Source organism: Henckelia pumila, chromosome 1 (genome assembly GCF_033568475.1).
Source record: "Henckelia pumila isolate YLH828 chromosome 1, ASM3356847v2, whole genome shotgun sequence".
Lineage (NCBI taxonomy): Eukaryota > Viridiplantae > Streptophyta > Magnoliopsida > Lamiales > Gesneriaceae > Henckelia > Henckelia pumila.
The window spans coordinates 73,551,242-73,572,811 of record NC_133120.1 but is presented as its reverse complement, the minus strand read 5'-3'; the positions used below and the strand labels follow the sequence as shown (position 1 = coordinate 73,572,811).

At 35.2% G+C, this 21,570-nt stretch overlaps 1 protein-coding gene across 6 annotated transcripts; it reads left to right on the top strand.

The window, feature by feature from the left end:
- The first annotated feature begins 963 nt into the window (after window positions 1–963).
- LOC140886175 (uncharacterized) lies at window positions 964–5,424 on the top strand. 6 transcript variants are annotated; one of them, XM_073292713.1, is made up of 5 exons: window positions 964–2,616; window positions 2,715–2,949; window positions 3,212–3,461; window positions 4,250–4,404; window positions 5,085–5,424. In XM_073292713.1, the coding sequence occupies exons 1-2, from the start codon at window positions 1,017–1,019 to the stop codon at window positions 2,738–2,740; spliced, it is 1,626 nt and encodes a 541-aa protein (XP_073148814.1). In that variant the 5' UTR covers window positions 964–1,016; the 3' UTR covers window positions 2,741–2,949; window positions 3,212–3,461; window positions 4,250–4,404; window positions 5,085–5,424. The 6 variants fall into 6 exon arrangements, with proteins under 6 accessions (XP_073148814.1, XP_073148806.1, XP_073148784.1 ...); XM_073292705.1 differs by having other exon boundaries at window positions 964–2,949; window positions 4,287–4,404; XM_073292683.1 differs by having other exon boundaries at window positions 964–2,949.
- Window positions 5,425–21,570: the final 16,146 nt, after the last annotated feature.

Here is a 21,570-nt window from a genome sequence, read left to right as displayed (position 1 = left end):
GAAGAGAAACTGAAATAGATTTGCATAAAATGAAAACAAAAATCCCAGAGGCAACACTCGGGAAGAAATTCTCCAGCGTTACGGGTTCGATCCTCGTATCGAGCATATTCTTTGCTGAAATATTGTGGGGTATGCTCTGGAAGTTGGCCATGTTGCTCCCTCCTTCAGGTACCTGTCGCTTGTGCACATCCTTCGATTTAACCCCGCATGAGTCAATGAGTCTGTGACTCATGTGGGATGGAGTCCCTTCGGGGTCAACCCTTTAAAGAGAAACTCTCTTGACCCTAGTCAAAACTAGTGAACAAGTCAAACTAACATGAATCATACCATTTTGAATACAAAAGTTATTAGCTTAAAAAAGCACTTAAATAAGTTTGGTTTTTTAAAGTGCTCTTATTAAAAAAAGAAGAAGCGGTTTTAACGTTTGGATAAATGTTGAAAAAGTGATTTTTGCCAAAATTTTTGTTTTAAAAAAAAGCCTTATTTGCACTTAATTAAGTGTTTTTTAAAAAACTGCTGTTGTAAACAAACACTTGAGTTTTTAAGAAATTTTTTTTTTTTTAAAAAAAACAAGTGCTAGTTTTTGGTTGGTTTCCGTAACCAAACGCACTCGCTAACAAACTACCCTCTACCCTTTGTTCCCGTTCCTTCGTACATCTAGATTCTTCAATGGGCTTGAGATTATTAGGCCCATGTCCAACATTTTATGATCCATAATAATAAAATCCCAAACACCGTGCAATTTATTTACCCTAACACTCAGCTAATCCTCAAACGCAAAAGATGAAAATGGCATAAAGCTAACAACTCCTTTATACCGTTCCTTCCCTACATGGGCCTCTCTTGTTTCTCCTAGCGTAAACCTGCTGAATTATGGGCCCGTCCCCCTCTTTTGAGCCCACTCCCTTTTTGCCTTGCCCACAACAACCACCCCTCCATTTTCGCTTGTCTTAGATTCTTTGCCAATTTTTTTCTTTCAGGTTCCTTTTCTATGATTGCTAAGATACTAGGCGTTGATGGTGGTGGTGGATATCATTATTTCACCTTCTCAATCTTGTTTTTGCAGATTTCTGTTCCTGGCCTTGCTGAATTTTGACCAGCTTATGCGTGCGAGTAGGAGTGGTAGGTTTGCCAGCATTAATGGGTTAGATGACGCAGTCTGTTTATACAAACAAATGGTTAGAGTAAAACCATTGCCTTCTGTGCGGGAATTCACCCAACTGCTCTCTCGTGTTGTGAAGCTTAAAGAGTACTCTTTTGCTACTTCTCTTTACAAAAATATATGCTCTTTGGGTATTCCAGTTAATAATTACACAATGAATATTATGATTAATGTTTATTGTATTTCCAATCGTTCCGATTATGGATTTTCTATGCTATGTGGGTTCTTTAAGCGTGGGTGTTTGCCGGATACTACCACTTTTAGTACTTTACTGAAAGGGTTGTTCAAAGAAAATCGGGTTGTCGAGGCACAAGAATTGTTTAGAAAGATTGTGCAGGAACATGTTTGCTCGGTTGATATTATGCTGTATGGAATTGTGATCAATGGACTTTGTAAAGTTGGTAATACCGGCACAGCAATGGAGTTGCTTAGAGTGATGGAAAGAGGAAGTTGTAGGCCTAATGTTCATGTATATAGCATGATTATAGACGCGTTGTGTAAGGATAGAATGGTAGATTCCGCTGTGAATTTATTCAATGATATGCTCGAAAAAGGCGTCATCCCAAATGTTGTTGCTTATACTGCGTTGATACTTGGGTTTTGTAGTTTGAGTCGTCTGAATGATGCTAACATATTAATGAAGGAGATGATGAAATGTAAAATATATCCAGATGTTGTCACGTTTAGCATATTGGTTGATGCTTTGTGTAAGAAAGGGTTGGTGGATGAGGCCGGAGATTTAGTTCACATCATGATCCAGAATAACGTGGTTCCTAATGTGGTTGTGTACAGTGCATTGATGGATGGATATTGTTTGCGAGGCCGAGTCTACGAGGCAAGGAAGCTTTTTGATTCTATGGCTGGTATGAGCCATTCTCCGCCTAATGCCCACAGCTATTGCATTTTAATTAACGGATATTGCAAGGAGTTGAAAATTGATGATGCCATGCACCTCTTTCTTGAGATGTCCCACAGAGGATTGAAGCCTGATGTGGCTATATATGCATCTATGTTACAAGGGCTATTTCGTGTCGGTAGGTGTTCTGATGCTCTTAAGCTTTTTCACGAGATGCAAATTGCGGGCCAAAAACCTAATTTTTTTATTTACTGTAATATATTGGATGGTTTGTGTTCTAATGGACTTGTTGATGGAGCATTGTCATTGTTGGAGTCAATGGAGGAAAAAAGGTTATATCTTCATATTACTCACTACAACATCCTCCTGGATGGATTGTGCAAAGTCGGAAAATTATATAGTGCACGAAAATTATTTTATGATCTGATTGCTAAAGGATTTCAGGTTGATGTTATATCATTCAATACGATGATAAATGGATGTTGCCAAGAAGGGCTACTTGAGGAGGCTATATATTTACTTCGAACCATGGAACAAAAAAGCTGTATTCCTGATAGGATTAGCTACAACATTATTGTTCGAGGATTTCTTCTGAGGGGTAATTTTGATGAGGCAGCAAATTTTCTTGATGAAATGGAAGAGAGAGAATTAGCCTTTGATTCGTCAATATTCTCATTGTTGCTTGATTTATTTCAGACAACAGACGACAATCCTACTCTTGACAGAATGATTCAGAAGTTTACCCCAAGTACTCTAAAATTAAAATTATGAGCCAAATACAGATGAATCTTTAATCTTGTTATGCTGTTCCCGCCAACACAAATGACAGCTTTAGGAAAACCATACAGCCCGTGGATATTGGCTTCTGTTACACTGCTGCAGATTCACCCAGGGAACCACTCAGTGCAATTGGGTGATTAGACTGATTTGGGTATGGCAACAGGTTTTATAAATTGTGTGCCTCTGGTAATAGGTTTCAGGTTTTACACAACTCGAGCTCGACTTGCTGATTTTTTGTGAAATTTTATGAGCTCGATCTCGAATTTTAAGTAATTTTTTTCAAACTCGATCTCTTAATACTTACTTTGTACTTGATAAGGTGTCCGTGTCACAAAAACTTTTCATGTTGAGCTCGAGCTCATAAAATTTCACAACGCAGCTTCAATACCCCTTAATATATCTCTCTTTTGCAGCTCTACGGAGCACAGACAGATTACTTTCAAACAGTGCACTACTGCACTTCGAGTTTGAAGGTGATGCATCACCGTTGAAGAAGTATTCAGACAATGTGATCGAGTTCGTGATTTCCCCTATCAATCCCGATGTGAATCTGTGGCGGCACACCCATTTACGATCACGCCTGTTATTGGCCTCATTTCACGTTACGAAAGATTCCGGTTTTGTTCTGCAACTTCTTTCAGAAATTCAGGGAACCTTCTCCAGGTGAAACTTATTTCTTTATTTTTTTTTCAGACAAAATATTATGCTAATACTTAAAAACTATCATGTTTTTATATTCGACAATTATCATTAAATTATAATTTTTAAATAGGTAAAACATTATATTTATGTTTTCCCTTATTTTAGACTTTAGGAGATGCCACAAATATCATATAGTTTTACTAAGAGATTATTTGAACAACCCGAGAGAAACAAAAAAATATTTGTTTACCACGTTTTTATAATGATTTCTTGAATTCAAGAATTTAAATTTTGTGATAATGTTATCGATAGGTGGATGAACAGTATTGACGTCGGTGAAAAAATATCAGTGTGAAAGTCTTAGCAATCAATTTAAAATATGAAAAGATTTTAGCTCATAGAGTTTCACACTTTTAGCCTTTTAAAATCAAGGCAGTCGATGTGTATAAGCACATGTAATTGTGTTTGGATCGAAAATTTGAAATCGTGAACTCTTACGTCATTAGTTTGGATTAAATTTTATTATGCATACACCGATTTCAATCTTTGTTAGATTAACATCTTGCCTTAGCATTTACTATGAATTACACATTCCAGAAGAAGTCTTTTGGAATCCAGAGCAGGAATCATTTCCCATTAATCAAATCAGTCTACCTAAACACGGCCTTTATTCATCATTCTAAAACACTTTAGTTTGTTGATTCATGATTTGAAATGGCGTCTAAGATTTTATACATGGCCATTGTGGGATATATCAGCTTATGCATGTCTAAATTATGAAAGGGAATAAGATAGAAATTGCATTTCAGTCTTCTGGGAAGCCAACATAATCGTTTGGGCTGGCAGTTTGTTCAGCGCTGAGGACAGATACCGCGACTCAGCCTCCTCAAGAGTGATGATGACTTTGATTTATCAGTGTATAGCCTTTCGGCAACTGGTCGTTGGTGGGGGAAATGGACAAAAGGTAATACAGAAAAAAATTATTCCAATCTATGATTGACTATATTATGTATGGTGAATTTGTTTTGTATAATATATATATATATATATATGAGTTCTTTTATGGTGTCCAACACTATATGCCCACTTCATGCCCACCATGTACAAGTCAACTCATCTATTGTACCGGTCAACTCATCTATTGTACATGGTGGGCATGAAGTGGGCATATAGTGTTGGGCACCATAAAAGAACTCTATATATATATATATATATATATATATATATATATATATATAAATTTTCAGTTGTTCAACCAATGATGCCCAACTCGTCCTCGACCACTTAAACCCGGTACTGTGTTTTAGTGATGCGAAAAAAAAAAAATTGGTCGGGGACGAGTTGGGCAGGAATGGTTGGGCAACTGAAAACTTTTATATATATATATATCATAATTATTGGGTTTGTATTATAAGTGAATTCGTTAAATCAGTAATAGAGGCAAAAGTATGTTGACCCTTTGTTGTGAAAAAGAGACCAAAGAATGATAAAATTGAATGTAGATGCGATATTTATGTTTCCAGAGCTCAGAAATTCATGTGAGCATTTTCTAGAGTTGATCACATTTAAATTTTGAATGTGAGATTTGATGTTACTTGGCTCATTCAATTGACATAACTATTTTCACTGATATACGGATGATAGGTATAGGTTGGGCTTAACAGGACCGCGTCTTGTGGTCACTGCATTACCATCATCCCAGAACCGTTCGAAAATCTTTTATAGTGGGCGGCATTCAGTTGACATTTAGGATGCGCTTGGATGGAGAGATTTGAAGTCAGCGGGTAAATCCAATTAAACTTTGGTAGCGAGTTCTTGGTTATCTTAAAGTTTGGCATCACACTTCTTTGAATATCAGCTGGCTAATCACCATTAATAAGTCTTGAGACACAATCTTGGAGCTTTATTGTATTGTGCTAAAGATTTTCATCTCACTCTTCTTTTTAGTTCCACATTTCTAATGCTTATTGAAAAGAAAATTCATTTGCCAGTATGGGTGAGTAGAAACCGAACCAAACCGAAAATCGTTCCAAACGTTTGTTTGGATTGGTTGTTATTGATTATGGTTTCAAACGGTTTTAAAATTAAGCAAATCAAGAAAATTGGTATTGTTCGAAATTTAGAATATAAGAAATTTAAGCCAAACCAATGTTGTGAATATAGAAATTATATTATAGAAGTTTGTTAAAATTTTAGTCCACTATTACATCTTCGTTCTATAGTTTTACTGGTGAATCTTTTTTTATTTTCCTAAAATAATTTTTGTTTATAAGTATTTTAATCATATCTTTTTTAAATCTGACACATATTGTAGGCCCAAAAGTCTATCCAAGATGATAATTGTTATACAAAGGAAGCCCACACGAATTAAAATATTTGTTCATTAATGATAATCAATTATGGTTGATTGTATTGTCATATGTGTTGTGAAAAAGTAAAAATTTACGGTAAAAAGTAAAAACTCAAAAACTCAAAATTTATCAAATTCTACACTTTATAAATTTTTTCTCTCTTCACAATTGTGTTTTTCTACACAAATGGAGAGACCTATTTATAGATCTCAATTGGAGATTAGTCAAAAATTAATACATCATTAATTACATCATCACACACTAATTTTCAATATTTTACAACTCAATTTTCAACTTTCAACCTTCAACATTCAACAATAAATAATAATATATTTATATATATTTTCAACACTCCCCCTTGTGATGATGATCATGATAGAATGACTATCTCCATTACGTGTTGTATACTGCCTCGTTAAAAACCTTACTAGGAAAAACCCATTGGGACAAAAACCATAGTAAGGAAAAAAGAGTGCAGCCACGTAAACTCCCCCTGATGTCAACATGAATGATTCTTCACATATTTCGTAGATTGCGCATCCCAATATTATAAATGTGTTTTCTGAATATCGCCGTGGGAAGTGCCTTTGTGAAGAGATCGGATGAGTTCTCACTTGATTGAATGTAACAGATATCAATATCTTTATTCTTCTCCAGCTCTTGAGTGTATGCAAAGAATTTAGGAGGAATATGTTTAGTTCTGTCACTTTTGATGTATCCTTCTTTCATTTGGGCAACACATGCGGCATTATCTTCATACAGTGTGATTGGATTCTTGTCCACTGATAATCCGCAAGAAGTTTGGATATGCCGAGTCATTGATTTAAGCCAGACACATTCACGGCTTGCTTCATGTAGTGCAATAATCTCGGCATGATTTGATGAAGTTGTAACAAGTGTTTGTTTCTGTGATCGCCAAGAGATTGCAGTGCCTCCACGAGTAAATACATATCCGGTTTGGGAACGTGCCTTATGTGGATCAGATAAGTATCCAGCATCAGCATAACCAATTATTCTCTGATTTGTATCTTTTGGATACAAAAGTCCCAAATCCGTCGTTCCTCGTAAATAACGGAATATATGTTTAATTCCGTTCCAGTGCCTCTTCGTTGGACATGAACTGAATCTTGCCAATAAATTTACTGCAAAAGATATGTCTGGTCTAGTGCAATTTGCAAGATACATAAGGGCACCAATGGCACTTAGATATGGTACTTCAGGACCAAGAACAACTTCATCATCTTCACATGGACGAAATGGATCCTTTTCTATATTCAATGATCTGACAACCATTGGAGTACTTAAAGGATTTGATTGATCCATATTGAAACGTTTAAGGACCTTCTCTGTATAATTAGACTGGTGAACAAAAATTCCACATTCTTTTTGTTCAATTTGTAAACCAAGACAATACTTGGTTTTTCCAAGGTCTTTCATTTCAAATTCTTCCTTCAAGTATAACATCACTTCTTGAATTTCTTTATTCGTTCCAATGATGTTTAAATCATCAACATATACAGCAATAATCACGCATCCCGATGTTGTTTTCTTGATGAAAACACAAGGGCATATTGGATCATTTACATATCCCTTTTTCATCAAGTGTTCACTTAGCCGATTATACCACATTCGGCCGGATTGCTTTAATCCATACAATGATCTTTGTAATTTCACAGAATAAAATTCTCTGGGTTCTGAACTTTGTGCTTCTAGCATCTTAAATCCTTCAGGGATTTTCATGTATATATCACTATCAAGTGATCCGTATAAATAAGCTGTAACAACATCCATTAGACGCATGTCCAAGTTTTCAGACACTGCTAAACTGATCAAATACCGAAACGTAATTGCATCCATAACAGGAGAATATGTTTCTTCATAATCAATTCCAGGTCTTTGAGAAAAACCTTGTGCAACAAGTCGAGCTTTATATCTCACTATTTCATTTTTCTCATTTCTCTTTCGAATAAAAACCCATTTGTACCCAACAGGTTTAACACCTTTAGGTGTAAGGACTATAGGTCCAAAAACACTACGTTTATTTAGCGAATTTAATTCAACCTGGATGGCATCTTTCCATTTTGACCAATCCTTTCGAGTTTTGCATTCACCAAAAGATTTTGGTTCATTATCTTCATTTACGATGTCACATGCCACATTGTACGAAAATATCTCATCAATATCTTGTACATTCTTTCGGTTCCATATTTTTCCAGTATTAATATAATTGATAGAGATTTCATGATTCTCGTCAGTTTGTGGTTCTGACAAAATATTTTCATCATCGTGTGTTTCTTCTGAAACACCATTTTCTATTTTCTGATCATCATTTTTCTCTATGTATTTTCTTTTCCGAGGATTTTTATCCTTTGAACCGATTGGCCTTCCACGCTTCAGGCGTTTTATGACATCATGAATGTCTTCATTTTGTTTCTTTGGAATTTCAACTCGAGCAGGGGCATTTACAGCAGGTATATATGATTTTGTTACCCCTTTTGTGTCTGTAAATGCATCTGGCATTTGATTTGCTATTCTTTGCAAATGCACAATTTGCTGTACATCTTTATCACATTGTTTAGTTCTAGGATCCAAATGTAATAATGATGGTACATACCATGTGATTTCTTTTTCGATGTGTTTCTTTTCTCCCCCTAACATTGGAAAGTTATTTTCATCAAAATGACAATCAGCAAACCGTGCTGTAAACACATCGCCTGTCTGAGCCTCAAGATATCTAATGATTGATGGACTATCATAGCCGATATAAATACCATTCTTTCTTTGAGGTCCCATTTTTGTTCTTTGAGGTGGTGCAATAGGCACATACACCATACATCCAAAAATTCTCAAATGAGAAATATCTGGTTCTTTGCCAAATACAAGCTGCAATGGGGAGTGTTTATGATATGCACTTGGCCTGATGCGAATCAATGCAGCAGCATGTAAAATTGCATGTCCCCATATAGAAATAGAGAGTTTCGTTCTCATAATCATTGGTCTAGCAATCAACTGCAGACGTTTAATCAATGATTCAGCTAATCCATTTTATGTATGAACATGAGCTACAGGATGTTCAACAGTAATTCCCATCGACATACAATAGTCGTTAAAAGTCTGGGAAGTAAATTCTCCAGCATTATCAAGTCTTATTTTCTTGATCGTATATTCGGGAAATTGATTCCGCAATTTTATTATTTGAGCCATCAATTTTGCAAATGCCACATTCCGAGTGGACAATAAACATACATGTGACCATCTGCTAGAGGCATCGATCAATACCATAAAGTATCGAAATGGTCCACATGGTGGATGAATTGGCCCACAAATATCACCTTGAATACGTTCAAGAAATATGAGTGATTCCTTTTGGATTTTAGCTGGTGATGGTCTTATAATAAGTTTCCCCAGAGAACATGCCTTACACTGAAACTTATTATTCTGAAAGATCTTCTGGTCTTTCAGTGGATGACCACTTGTATTTTCTATAATCCTTCGCATCATTATTGAACCAGGATGTCCCAATCGATCATGCCAATTTGTTAGTATTGAAGAATTTCCAATAACCATATTTGATTCGATTGGACTTATATGTGTATAATGCAATCCAGTAGGGAGCATTGATAATTTCTCAACTACATATTTCTTTCCTGATTTATATGTAGTAAGACACATATATTTCTCATTTCCTTCGGTTATTGTTTCCGTATCATAACCATGAGAATATATATCATTAAAACTCAACAAATTTCTTTGTGATCGTGGTGAATATAAAGCACTATTTATCAAAAATTTTGTACCATTAGGTAACAAAAATTGTGCTTTGCCACATCCTTCAATCAAGTCTACAGGACCTGATATTGTATTCACCATTGTTTTTGTTGGTTTTAATTCCAAGAAATATTTTTCATTTCTGAGGATAGTGTGCGTTGTACCACTATCTGGTATGCAAACTTCCAGTGCATTATTTCCATCTTTGATCATAGCATTTTCCATAATGATCTTCAAAAACAATATGCAATAAAATGAATTAAGAAAGATACATGCAAACAATACATGCAAAATATAATATGTTTTATAATATAAAAATTACATTGTTACATTCTTTTCCCACCAGTACATTTAATCAATATCTTCGAAATCATTCAAAAAGTAGGCAGCATCTAAATTCATTGAACCACTTGCATGGTCAATGTTTTCAGTAAAATTGGTCTCTTTTTCTTTCCCCTTTATTGAATCTTTATAGAGCTTACACAGATGCTCAGGGGCTCGACAAGTTCTTGACCAATGTCCTGGAGTGCCACATCTATAACAAACACTCTCAGTTCTTTTTGGATGATTTTCATTTTCACCCGTATTATCATGCTGCCTCTTTTGTGGGTGGTTCGTGACGTTCCTTTGAGATGAGTTATTGAAATAACTATCTCTTTTATTTTCAAATCCACGGCCTCGACCACGATCGCGATCATTTCTACGCCCACGTCCACGCCCACGTCCTCGTCCACGACCTCGACCAAAATCTTGTCTATATCTTTGATTTTGGTTTTCATTTTTACTTACGACATTTGCTTCAGGAAATGCCGTTGAACCAGTAGGTCTGGACTGATGATTTCTCATGAGCAATTCATTATTCTTTTCCGCCACGAGTAAACATGCGATGAGTTCTGAGTATCTTGAAAATCCACGCACTCTATATTGCTGTTGTAGAGTTATATTTGATGCGTGGAATGTGGAAAATGTCTTTTCAAGCATTTCCATCTCAGTAATATTATGCCCACAAAATTTCAGCTGTGAGACAATTCGATACATCGCAGAATTATAATCACTCACCTTTTTAAAATCTTGGAATCTTAAAGTATTCCATTCATCTCGTGCGGTCGGAAGTATAACTTCCCGTATATGCTCAAAACGTTCTTTTAACCCTTTCCACAAAATCATTGGGTCTTTTTCGGTCAAATATTCACATTTCAACCCCTCATCAAGATGTCTGCGTAAAAATATCATCGCTTTTGCTTTATCTTGTGAGGATGATATGTTATTTTCTTTGATAGTTTCGTTAAGACCCAATGACTCGAGATGCATTTCTACATCGAGGGTCCATGGCATATAATTCTTTCCGGTTATATCAAGTGCAATGAATTCGAGTTTCGCCAAGTTCGACATGGTGGTACTAGAAAATAACAATGCATTTTATTAGTTAATTTCCATAAATATGACAATACAAAATAATGGAAGAACGTAAATTACAAGTGCGTATACAAATAGAGAAAAAATATGTGTTGGAAAATCGCTGGTGAGTAAAAGACTCGTGAGCATGATGATCATAGTCGTTATGAAAAATATCCTTATAAATGTCATCATCTCCATCTTCGAAAAAACCGAGGATAAAATATTTTGAGAGAAAGAATGAATTTGGTGTGATTGAAAATGAGTTTGAGTGAACATATTTATAGGGCAAAAACTAGCCGTTTTGTTACCGTTTGTGACCGTTGGGGGTAAAGAAAAAATTGAGTATGTGTTGAATAAAAATTCGTGATAATCATGTAATGCATATAATGATAATCATAATTAAATAATTATGTATATCATATCACATTATTATAAGGTCAGTGTCGTAGACAGCTTTTTATATAATGTTGTGAAATTATACCAATATAGTTAGTATAAAGTCAGGTATAGTATATCATATCACATTATTATAAGATCGGTGTCGTAGACAACCTTTTATATAATAACATGAGATTATACAAATATGGTTAGTATATAAATACACAATAATATATATCATATCACGTTATTATAAGGTCAGTGTCATAGACAACCTTTTATATAATAACATGAAATTATATATTAATATAGTTAATATATATATACATAATAAATATATATCACGTTATTGTTTAAAAACCTTAGAGGCTTTTATACTTGTCGTATCCCTTACCGGGAGTGTGGGATGTCGTCTTAACATCCTCCCAGGATTTATAACAAGTTTTGAAAAAAACTTATTTTTTCATAACATGATATTATATATTAATATATACACAATAAAAATATATAAACAGTAAAATAAAAATTCTTACTTGTTGAATATTTTTGACTTCTTCTTGTATTTTGGAGCGTCGGAAAATATAGAGAACCTTCGAGCGATCGTGCTGATAACGTGTTGTGAAAAAGTAAAAATTTACGGTAAAAAGTAAAAACTCAAAAACTCAAAATTTATCAAATTCTACACTTTATAAATTTTTTCTCTCTTCACAATTGTGTTTTTCTACACAAATGGAGAGACCTATTTATAGATCTCAATTGGAGATTAGTCAAAAATTAATACATCATTAATTACATCATCACACACTAATTTTCAATATTTTACAACTCAATTTTCAACTTTCAACCTTCAACATTCAACAATAAATAATAATATATATTTATATATATTTTCAACAATATGTTACATTGTCAAATGTCTTAATATCATTGATATTTGTTTACTCTTAATGGCTGGTTTAGAAAAATCAAATTATATTTAATAATTTAAATATTTCATTCAAAAAAAATAAAATATTAAAATCGATTATTCAACCGATCTCAGCCAGACGAAACCGGAAATCTAAGTTTGGTTTCTTTGGGTTTAGCATTTTATGATTTTGTTCAGTTAGCCAAACCGAACCGAACCGAAGATTCGAGTTCCAGTCTTCCCTTCTTTTTTTTAATTAAACAAAAAAAGTACTCATGTTTTTATCACGAGTACTGAAGTACAACTTACATTCGAGAATATTGTCGAGAAACTTAATAAATATAAAATACTATTTTTCTATTCCATAAATTCGGGTTTTTTTCAGATTTAATTAAATTAACGTGATATCAGGTCCAGGTATATATTCACTAAATTAATTGATTTCAATTGAAAAATATCTTATAATTTATATTACTTGACATCAAAATATCCAAGTTCAAGACAAAATATCGACCCTGTAATAAGTTGTTTTTCAGTTCTTGCTGGGAAAAAAATATTTGAATTGTGGAACTTCCAATATTTAACTAGTATAATATAATTGTATAAACACCCACATAGTGAATATTGGGTACCTTATTAAACCATGAAATGATTATATTTTCATTTACCAAATTTTAATTTTGAGACTAAATGAGGGGAAAAGCGGATGGAATTTTTATTTTTGAAAAGGAGTTGACATTTTGGACAAAGAAAGGGGCAACATCCGAGGGACTCGAACGTCAAATCTGAGCCGTCCAAATTATCTTGTCCAAATGACCACGTCACTCAATTTGATTCCACGTTGACACGTAGACGTACACGAGCAAGCCACGATGAAGCTTCGCTTGTCTTTCATTTTGGTTCCCACTTATTATATGTCCAGGTGAGTTATGAATTCGATACAGATGTCAAGTCTCAAGAGTTTAATAACAACGCACTTATACAAAGTTTATATTTTTTTTAATGTTTTTTATTATATACTGAGCATTTCGTTGAGTATGTTATGTGTTTGTATAATTTATTTTTTCAAAGAAAACAAAAAATAAAAATAAATTGTAAAATTTAAAAATAAAAAAAAATAAAAATTAGTGTTTTCCTGAACAATTAGTCACAAATACGCAATAGATATATCAATTTTACAAATTGATATTTTGTGTGTGTGTGTGTGTGGAATTGCAACTTTCATAGCGAATAGTTTTCTGGCCAAATTATATTATGTATTTACTAATGAGACTCATTAATATTTATCCTTCTGGTCTGTATAACATGACTTATTTCTATCAATCAATTTTTACTCATACAGCTGTCGACGTTCTAATAAACCCAATTTGGTTTGTGAATATGAAAGTGTGTAATTTGCATCGATTTTTTTGGTATGGTGGCATTGCAACTTTACATTTAGAGTGGGTTGTATGGGTATTTGTGACAATAGACTATAATATTTGGGTTTTGCTATGATGATCGTTGTGTATACGACAAACATTTGCTTGGGTATTTCAAAGTGTGTCGACTTATTTATTATTTGCGAGCATGGTATGATATTATAATTGATAATAATTTTATAATAAGGTCTCAAATTTGATGATTGTCTTTATTGTATCAACATGAATTTTTTCAGCGTGTCATCGGGGGTCACACGTATTCCGAGAAGTTTCTCAAGTGATCTCAGGGTCATTAATCTCATTATCGTTCCAAGTCAGACACACTTAATTTTGGAGTTTTTATGTGATTAATTTCAAAAAAAAAAAAGATACACTTCTTATGTAATTTCGAATAATAGTCAAACTCGAGCTCGATTGCATGCTTGACGAGTCCAAAAATGAACTTTCTTAACGAGACAGAAAACGATCTCGCTTAACGAATCGAACTCGAGACAAACTCGTTTAATATGATAAACGAGCTATTAATGAACCGAACTCGAGCTTTTATATATATATATATATATATATATATATATATATATATTGTTTAGCCCAAAAAAAATAAAATTATTTTTCAGCCCAAAATATAATGAGTTCTTTGGCCTAGTTTCTAAAGATCATGCAGCCCAACCATTTCGGCCCATCAGAAATGAAGCCCAAGAACCAAAATTCTGGTGACAAGAATTGAAATTGAGAGTTACATTCAAAATCAAGATCAAGTCAAAATCAATCTTGGGAATAGGAAGTGGTGAACGTGGCCCATTATGAAAGGTGATGGAGTGGGAAGTTATGGAAAATTGGAGACAAAAAGCAATCGGCTGAACATTTTAGGGGGACAACCAATCAATCACACAAATCCAAAACAACTCCAAAAGTTTCTCTCGATTTTACAGTACTTTTTCTGCAGATTTTCATATTTTCATCTTTGTTTCATGTTTTCAAAAATTTTCAATGTACATTTTAGTTCATATTGCTGAGTTCCTCGAACATTCCAGCACCATGTTTTTATGCTTTTTTATGGCAAAACATTGTCATTTTGAATTTTCAGTAGCATAGTTAGAGTTTCTATGGCTATTAAGAATTTTTCTTCACAATTTCTTATGTTCTTTGGCGTTTAACCGGTGAAATTGAGACGGACGATGAAACCGGGGCTCACATTCGCTTGATTTTAGAAGTTAGATTTTATTTTTTATTTTTATTTTATTTCGGCACTCACGTGCCTGGCACGCCTACGCAATATACACAATTTGCCAATTTTTATGTGCAAACATAATTTTGGCACGCCCAGTGGGACCAATGACGTCGAAGATCAAAGGAAGCATTAAAAAAGGTGGTGATGGTTTTTCTACACAAGAAGAAGAGTCCGAGGAACCACCAGAACATTATGGATCAGAAAGCGCGAGGATCTATTCAGTTCATCTCGATTCCATAAGCTCTAAGGAACTGAAGATGATGGAAATCATGTTGAACACCATGGGACGCATGCTAGAGGCGATTAAAATGATGTTAACCATCATGAATTACACCAGAGAGGAGATGAGGAAGATCAAATCAAGTTGGAATTTTCCAGCAGGCGATACCCGCCGCTTGGTAAATCCCAATCAAGAAAATGATGATGATCGATGCACTCTACTTTACAAAAGGGAGGAGAAAGCACTAGGAAAAACTCCACAGGATCCAAAATCCAGCAATGAGGTACCTAAAATTCAGAATGTTGTTGTCTCTAACCCTTGTCTAATTTCAGATGCACATGAGGAACCACCAACCCGAGTGCATGATTCTATTAACACTCGGGGGGCATTGATTCGCCCACACTTGTTACACAGTGTACATGTGTTGGATCCAAAAACAAATAAGGAGATGGTACAAGAACGTTATGATCTCAGGCTTAGTATCTCGGGTTCCTTGCTACTTTCTGAGGAAGATGGACATCCCACACTAAAGCACATTACTGGGTTCCCCAAACATTGCGAGGAACTGGTTAATCTCAACAGGTTTTCTATACTGAAGCCGGGAATATTTCTAGATTCCCAGGCAAGTAAACCAATTTTTTGATATGCATCAGTTCCTTGCAATTCTATTTTCACGTGGCGAGAAATGGCGGAGAAGTTTCATACTCAGTTCTCTCGAGTTGACCAAAAAGTGTGCATAACAGAACTATCAAGGTTGACACTACAAGAGGAGACACCGAAAGAATGTTGTGAGTACCTTAACTCTTACAATAATTCCAATAACTTTTATTGTGTCTTCCAAGATTTAGTGCAGAACAAGACTAATAAGGAAATGTTGGAGTTCCCTGGACATAAAGAGACCATGGTGGTGAAGGAGGATCATTTCCCATCCGTGGCATCTGTTAGTTCTTACATGACAGAGTCACACTCTACTTTTGGCAAATGCAGGGAACCATGGATGAATGATTCATTAAGTCCCAAAAAAATGATCAGAAGGTATTGGGTACCTAAGAACATGTTATATAAGGTCAAAGATAACACATCTTCGGTTTCCCTGATATATAGGAGTAAAAGTGCGGCCCACAGACTGCAGAAAACCTCCAAACACATGCTAAGGAACCAATTTCAGGCCGAAAATCCATGGTCCAAGGGCCAAGGAACTCTTCCTTCAATAAAAAGGTTGCATCTTCCAAATATCATCTACACTCTCAAGGAACCATGGCCTATAGGCCAAGGAATAATTCTTACATTCGGGGAGTTGTTGTTCCCAAACAAACACATGAACAATTGGCGAGGAACAACACTGGTCATCAGGGAACTACTGTCTTAATCTCAGAGAATCAAGAGTTCACCCAAAGGGTTTATAACAAACCAACAAATGCTTCTTATCACCAAAGAGTTTTTTCTTCCAGAAATCACTCACATTCACATGAAACCATGGCCTATGGGCCAAGGAAAGATTTTGACAAACCAAGATTTGTTGTTCCTCCTAAGGTACACCTTGATGGGAAATGGCATGTAGTACAACACAAGAAGTTTCCAAAGCTTTTATCTCGAACCCAAAAGAGGAAACTCTTGAGAAATAAAGCAACAAAGAGAAGAGAAGAGCTTGAGGTTCAACTCCAAAGTGAGAATAAATTTGGTAAGCAGGACATGAAAAACAAGGAATTTGATGATGATACTTTATTATCAAATGATGAGCTTAATAGTGAAAATTTCATCAAGTTCAAGGTGGGTAAATTCAACATTGTTGTTGATCGTGCTACTGATTGTGTGATCCTACCTGATGCATTTAAATTGAAAGAAGAGAGTGCAAGTTTAGAGGCACCAAAACCAAAGGATCATAGTGAAGGAGAATTTAGGAAAATGTGCATTGGTCTAAGTATACATGAGGAGGAACCACACAAACCAAATAATATGGTAATAGAAGAACCAGCTTGTGAGATGACCAAGCACGTCGAACCATTTTATATAAAGATGCATGCTAATGATCAACATATTTCGAGTATGTTAATTTACAATGGTTCCTCAACGAACATTCTGCCTTCTAAAGTGTTCAGGAACTTGAGCAGAGTGGAGGATCTTATACCAACAGAAGTATCAGGCTCTACATGCACTAATGATGCCACCAAAACTATTGGAGGGTGGTGGACAGTAAGTCTTCTATTTCAATGTTTTTTATTGTTAACTCTTTTGTTCATTCGCTGGCTTTGTTAGGCCATGACTGAACATATGCATATCATTGTATATCATCATCAATGCACAAGTTCCTGCATGATCGACCATTTTATTGGAATGTACATTGATGACATTGTGTTAAAAGGACATAAGATCATGTGGATCATCTGATGAGAATTTTTGGGAGAATGATGAACCATACACTCAAATTAAACTCAACACAGTGTGCATTTGGGGTAATAAAAAAAACTTCCTAAGGTTCTTGGTGCACCAGAATAATGTGTAGGTGGACCAGAATAGATCTAAAGCAATGCTTGATGCCAAACCCCCAGGAACAAAAAAGGTCACAGCGGTTCCTCGGTCAGGTAAACAATTTGAGAAGGTGTATTTCTAACCTGACAAGAAAAAACTCGAGAGTTCCCACGGCTACCGAAGCTGAGGGATACATAGGAATTTATATGGGGACCTTGTTTCCAAGAATCTTTTTGAAAAGATCAAGGAATACATGTCCTACTACCGGGGGCTTGTGTCTCCGAGGTATGAATTTCTTTTAAGTTATACATTGTGGCCGCTCTAGAATCAATATGTTGTTTGTTGGAACAAAACAATAATGAGCTTAAGCAGCAGGCTATATATCATTTAAGTTGTTCACTCAATGATGGGAAAAGTAGATATTCTACTATTAAAAAGTCTTCTCTTGTCTTGTTCCATGCACATACTTAATTAAGACACTATTTATTTCAATCTAAAGTGCATGTGATAACAAAAACTTCTTTGATTTATGCTCAGTAGGCCAGTTCTTTCAGGTATAATATGGAAGTGATATTTAGCTTTGACAAAGTTCACTTTGATCTATTATCCTCAAAATTCTATGAATAGGCAAGCCATCGTGGATTTTTAGATAACCATCCAGGCACAGAAGAACCATCCATACACTTCCCAAAGGGGATTACAATTCCTTGAGAAGAAGATCCCACATGGCTTGGAGATGGGTTGGGTTCCCCGAGCCACTAGAGGCCATGAAGCAGGAACCAAAGACAAGGAACTCAGGCCAGTATCCATGAGAAATCCAACATAAAGTGCATGTTCCCAGCTTGCAAGAAGAACAAGGCGGGGAATAGGGACCCGCCCCCGCATCAAACCCGTCCCGACGGGGCGGGTCCACAAGCGGGTCCGGGGCGGGTCTCGGGTTTGGCCAAACCCGTCCCGAACCCGCCCCGCCAAAGTATTATATATATATAAATTTAAAATATTCATGTATATATATAAATATAAAATATATATGTAATATTAATAATATATAATTATATTATTATACTAAATAATTAATATTTTATCTATAATTTGAATGTGTAATATTATTGAATTGAAATGAATTTATTTTATTACGATATGCTTAGTATAAAAATAAATTATTATAATGTTTTTTAGCTAATAAATATTAATTAATTACAAGTTAATAAATTTAAACTTGTGAGAATAATTTTTTTTTGTCTTAAATATTATAAATCTATTTTTGAAATTAAATTTAATGATATTTGTTAATTTTTAAACTTTTTATTTTTTATTTTAATAAATTTAAAATTATTTAATTTATGGTGGGTCCAACGGGTCTAACCCGGATTGGACCTGCCGGGTTCGCGGGGCGGGGCGGGTCGGGTCCAAAGGGAGGCGGGGCGGGTCCCGGGTTTAGCCAAACCCGCCCCGTTGCCATCCCTAGCGGGGAACCATGTGATGACTGTCAGAATTCATGTATTCGATTCCTCAATGCTAGCATAATGGCCTTCTAGGCCATTTGCGATGTTTTTTCCAAGCTATGACCATAATATTTCAAAATTATATCCAGGCATATTGGCCCGTTGGGCCAACAGCCTGCGGGGGGCATTTGTTTAGCCCAAAAAAAATAAAATTATTTTTCAGCCCAAAGTATAATGAGTTTTTTGGCCTAGTTCTTGAAGATCATGCAGCCCAACCATTTCGGCCCATCAGAAATGAAGCCCAAGAACCAAAATTCCAGTGACAAGAATTGAAATTGGGAGTTATATTCAAAATCAAGACCAAGTCAAAATCAATTTGAGAATAGGAAGTGGTGAACGTGGCCCATTATGAAAGGTGATGGAGTGGGAAGTTATGGAAAATTGGAGACAAAAAGCAATCGGCTGAACATTTTAGGGGGACAACCAATCAATCACACAAATCCAAAACAACTCCAAAAGTTGCTTTCGATTTTACAGTACTTTTTATGCAGATTTTCATATTTTCATCTTTGTTTCATGGTTTCAAAAATTTCCAATGTACATTTTAGTTCATATTGCTGAGTTCCTCGAACATTCCAGCAACATGTTTTTATGTTTTTTATGGCAAAACATTGTCATTTTGAATTTTCAGTAGCATAGTTAGAGTTTCTATGGCTATTAAAAATTTTTCGTCACAATTTCTTATGTTCTTTGGCGTTTAACCGGTGGAATTGAGACCGAAGATGAAACCGGGGCTCACATTCGCTTGATTTTAGAAGTTAGATTTTATTTTTCATTTTTATTTTATTTCGGCACTCACGTACCTGGCACGCCTGCGCAATATACACAATTTGCCAATTTTTATGTGCAAACATATATATATATATATATATATATAGAGTTCTTTTATGGTGCCCAACTCTATATGCCCAACTCCATGCCCACCATGTACAATATGTGATAAGTCAACTCATCAATTGTGTTGGTCAACTCACATATTGTACATGGTGGGCATGGAGTTGGGCATATGAGTTGGGCACCATAAAAAAACTCTATATATATATATATATATATATATATATATATATATATATATAGAGTTTCTTTTAAATGCCCACCTATCATGCCCACTACCATGCCCACCAAGCACTATTCTATTGGATGTGATAAAGATGTGATAAATTGTATGTCCAATAGAATAGTGCCACATCATTGGTGGGCATGGTAGTGGGCATGATAGGTGGGCACTTGAAAGAAACTCTATATATATATATATATATATATATATATATATATATATATAAATGAGCTAAGCTCAAGCTTTATGATAAAAGATCGAACCGAGCTTAAGCTTTTATAGATATCAAATGAGCCAAGCTTGAGCCTAATACATTTCGGCTCGGCTTGACTCATTTATATACCTAATTGGAGAGGTCCACTTTGATACACATAGTAACACCCCAGAGTTGACATTGTCGCCCACTGTACCAATAGGTCTTTAAAGAGATCTTGGCTCATTTACATCACTACTAGGAGAGGTCGGATCTGATACAAACAGTAACACCTCAGATTTGACGACTGTCCTCTACTGTATCAACATGGTATTTCAAGAGTGTTTATATCATCATTCACATGCATCTTGAGAAACTTTTCAAGAGTCACTAATCCGATAATTGCTTTAAGTGAAGTACGTTTAACTTTGGAGTTCTCATGTAATGAGCTCTTGAAAAAGATGCATCATGTTGATATGACTAACACCTATAAAATATTTTATATCATCCTCAAGTATAAAGTCTCGTAACTACACGGTCTTGAAATCCTCTCATTCTGGTGTGAGATCAATTTATTTATGTTATCCTTCACCAAGAAGCCTATCAGGATCTTATCTTTTTCTGTGCAACATCTTGGCACGAGAATTCCGACAATCACTTCAGCTACAGGAACATACATGCCACCGTCTTCTGCTCGATTCGTCCCTGAACTACATCATACTAGGAGAGATCGGCTATGATACCAACAATGACATACCAGATGTTGGGTTACTCACCAAGTTTGTCACTTACTTGTCAACTCAATCAAACGCAAAACTCAAGAACACACACAAGAATTCCTGAAACTTATCACAATTGAAAAAAGCTGAGAATTGAATCACCTCAAGATAACTACACAAACAGATCTTATAATGTATTCATATAAACAGTAAAGAAATTCAACACACCAACTCAGGAATTACGTGGTTCGGCTGGTGTACCGAAGCTACTCTGCGGGGAGAACAATCACAACCATTCCAATTGATCAAGAATGAGAGTACATTACAGTTTATTCAATACAAGATTTTGTGTCGAGCACCAACTCCAATCTAGATTTACAATCAAGCCTTACAATTTCTTGATTTCGTTTCTATTCTATCGCGTCCCTGCTTTCCTCTTGTATTTCCCGATCAGTATAACTCTCAAATCTTGTTAAGATTGTACACACACCATTGTGTTTTTTCAGTTGAGAT

What these genes read in the sequence shown, in the direction of transcription:
- LOC140886175 (XM_073292705.1), top strand. Translation starts at nt 1,017, where the DNA reads ATGGTGGTGGTGGATATCATTATTTCACCTTCTCAATCTTGTTTTTGC.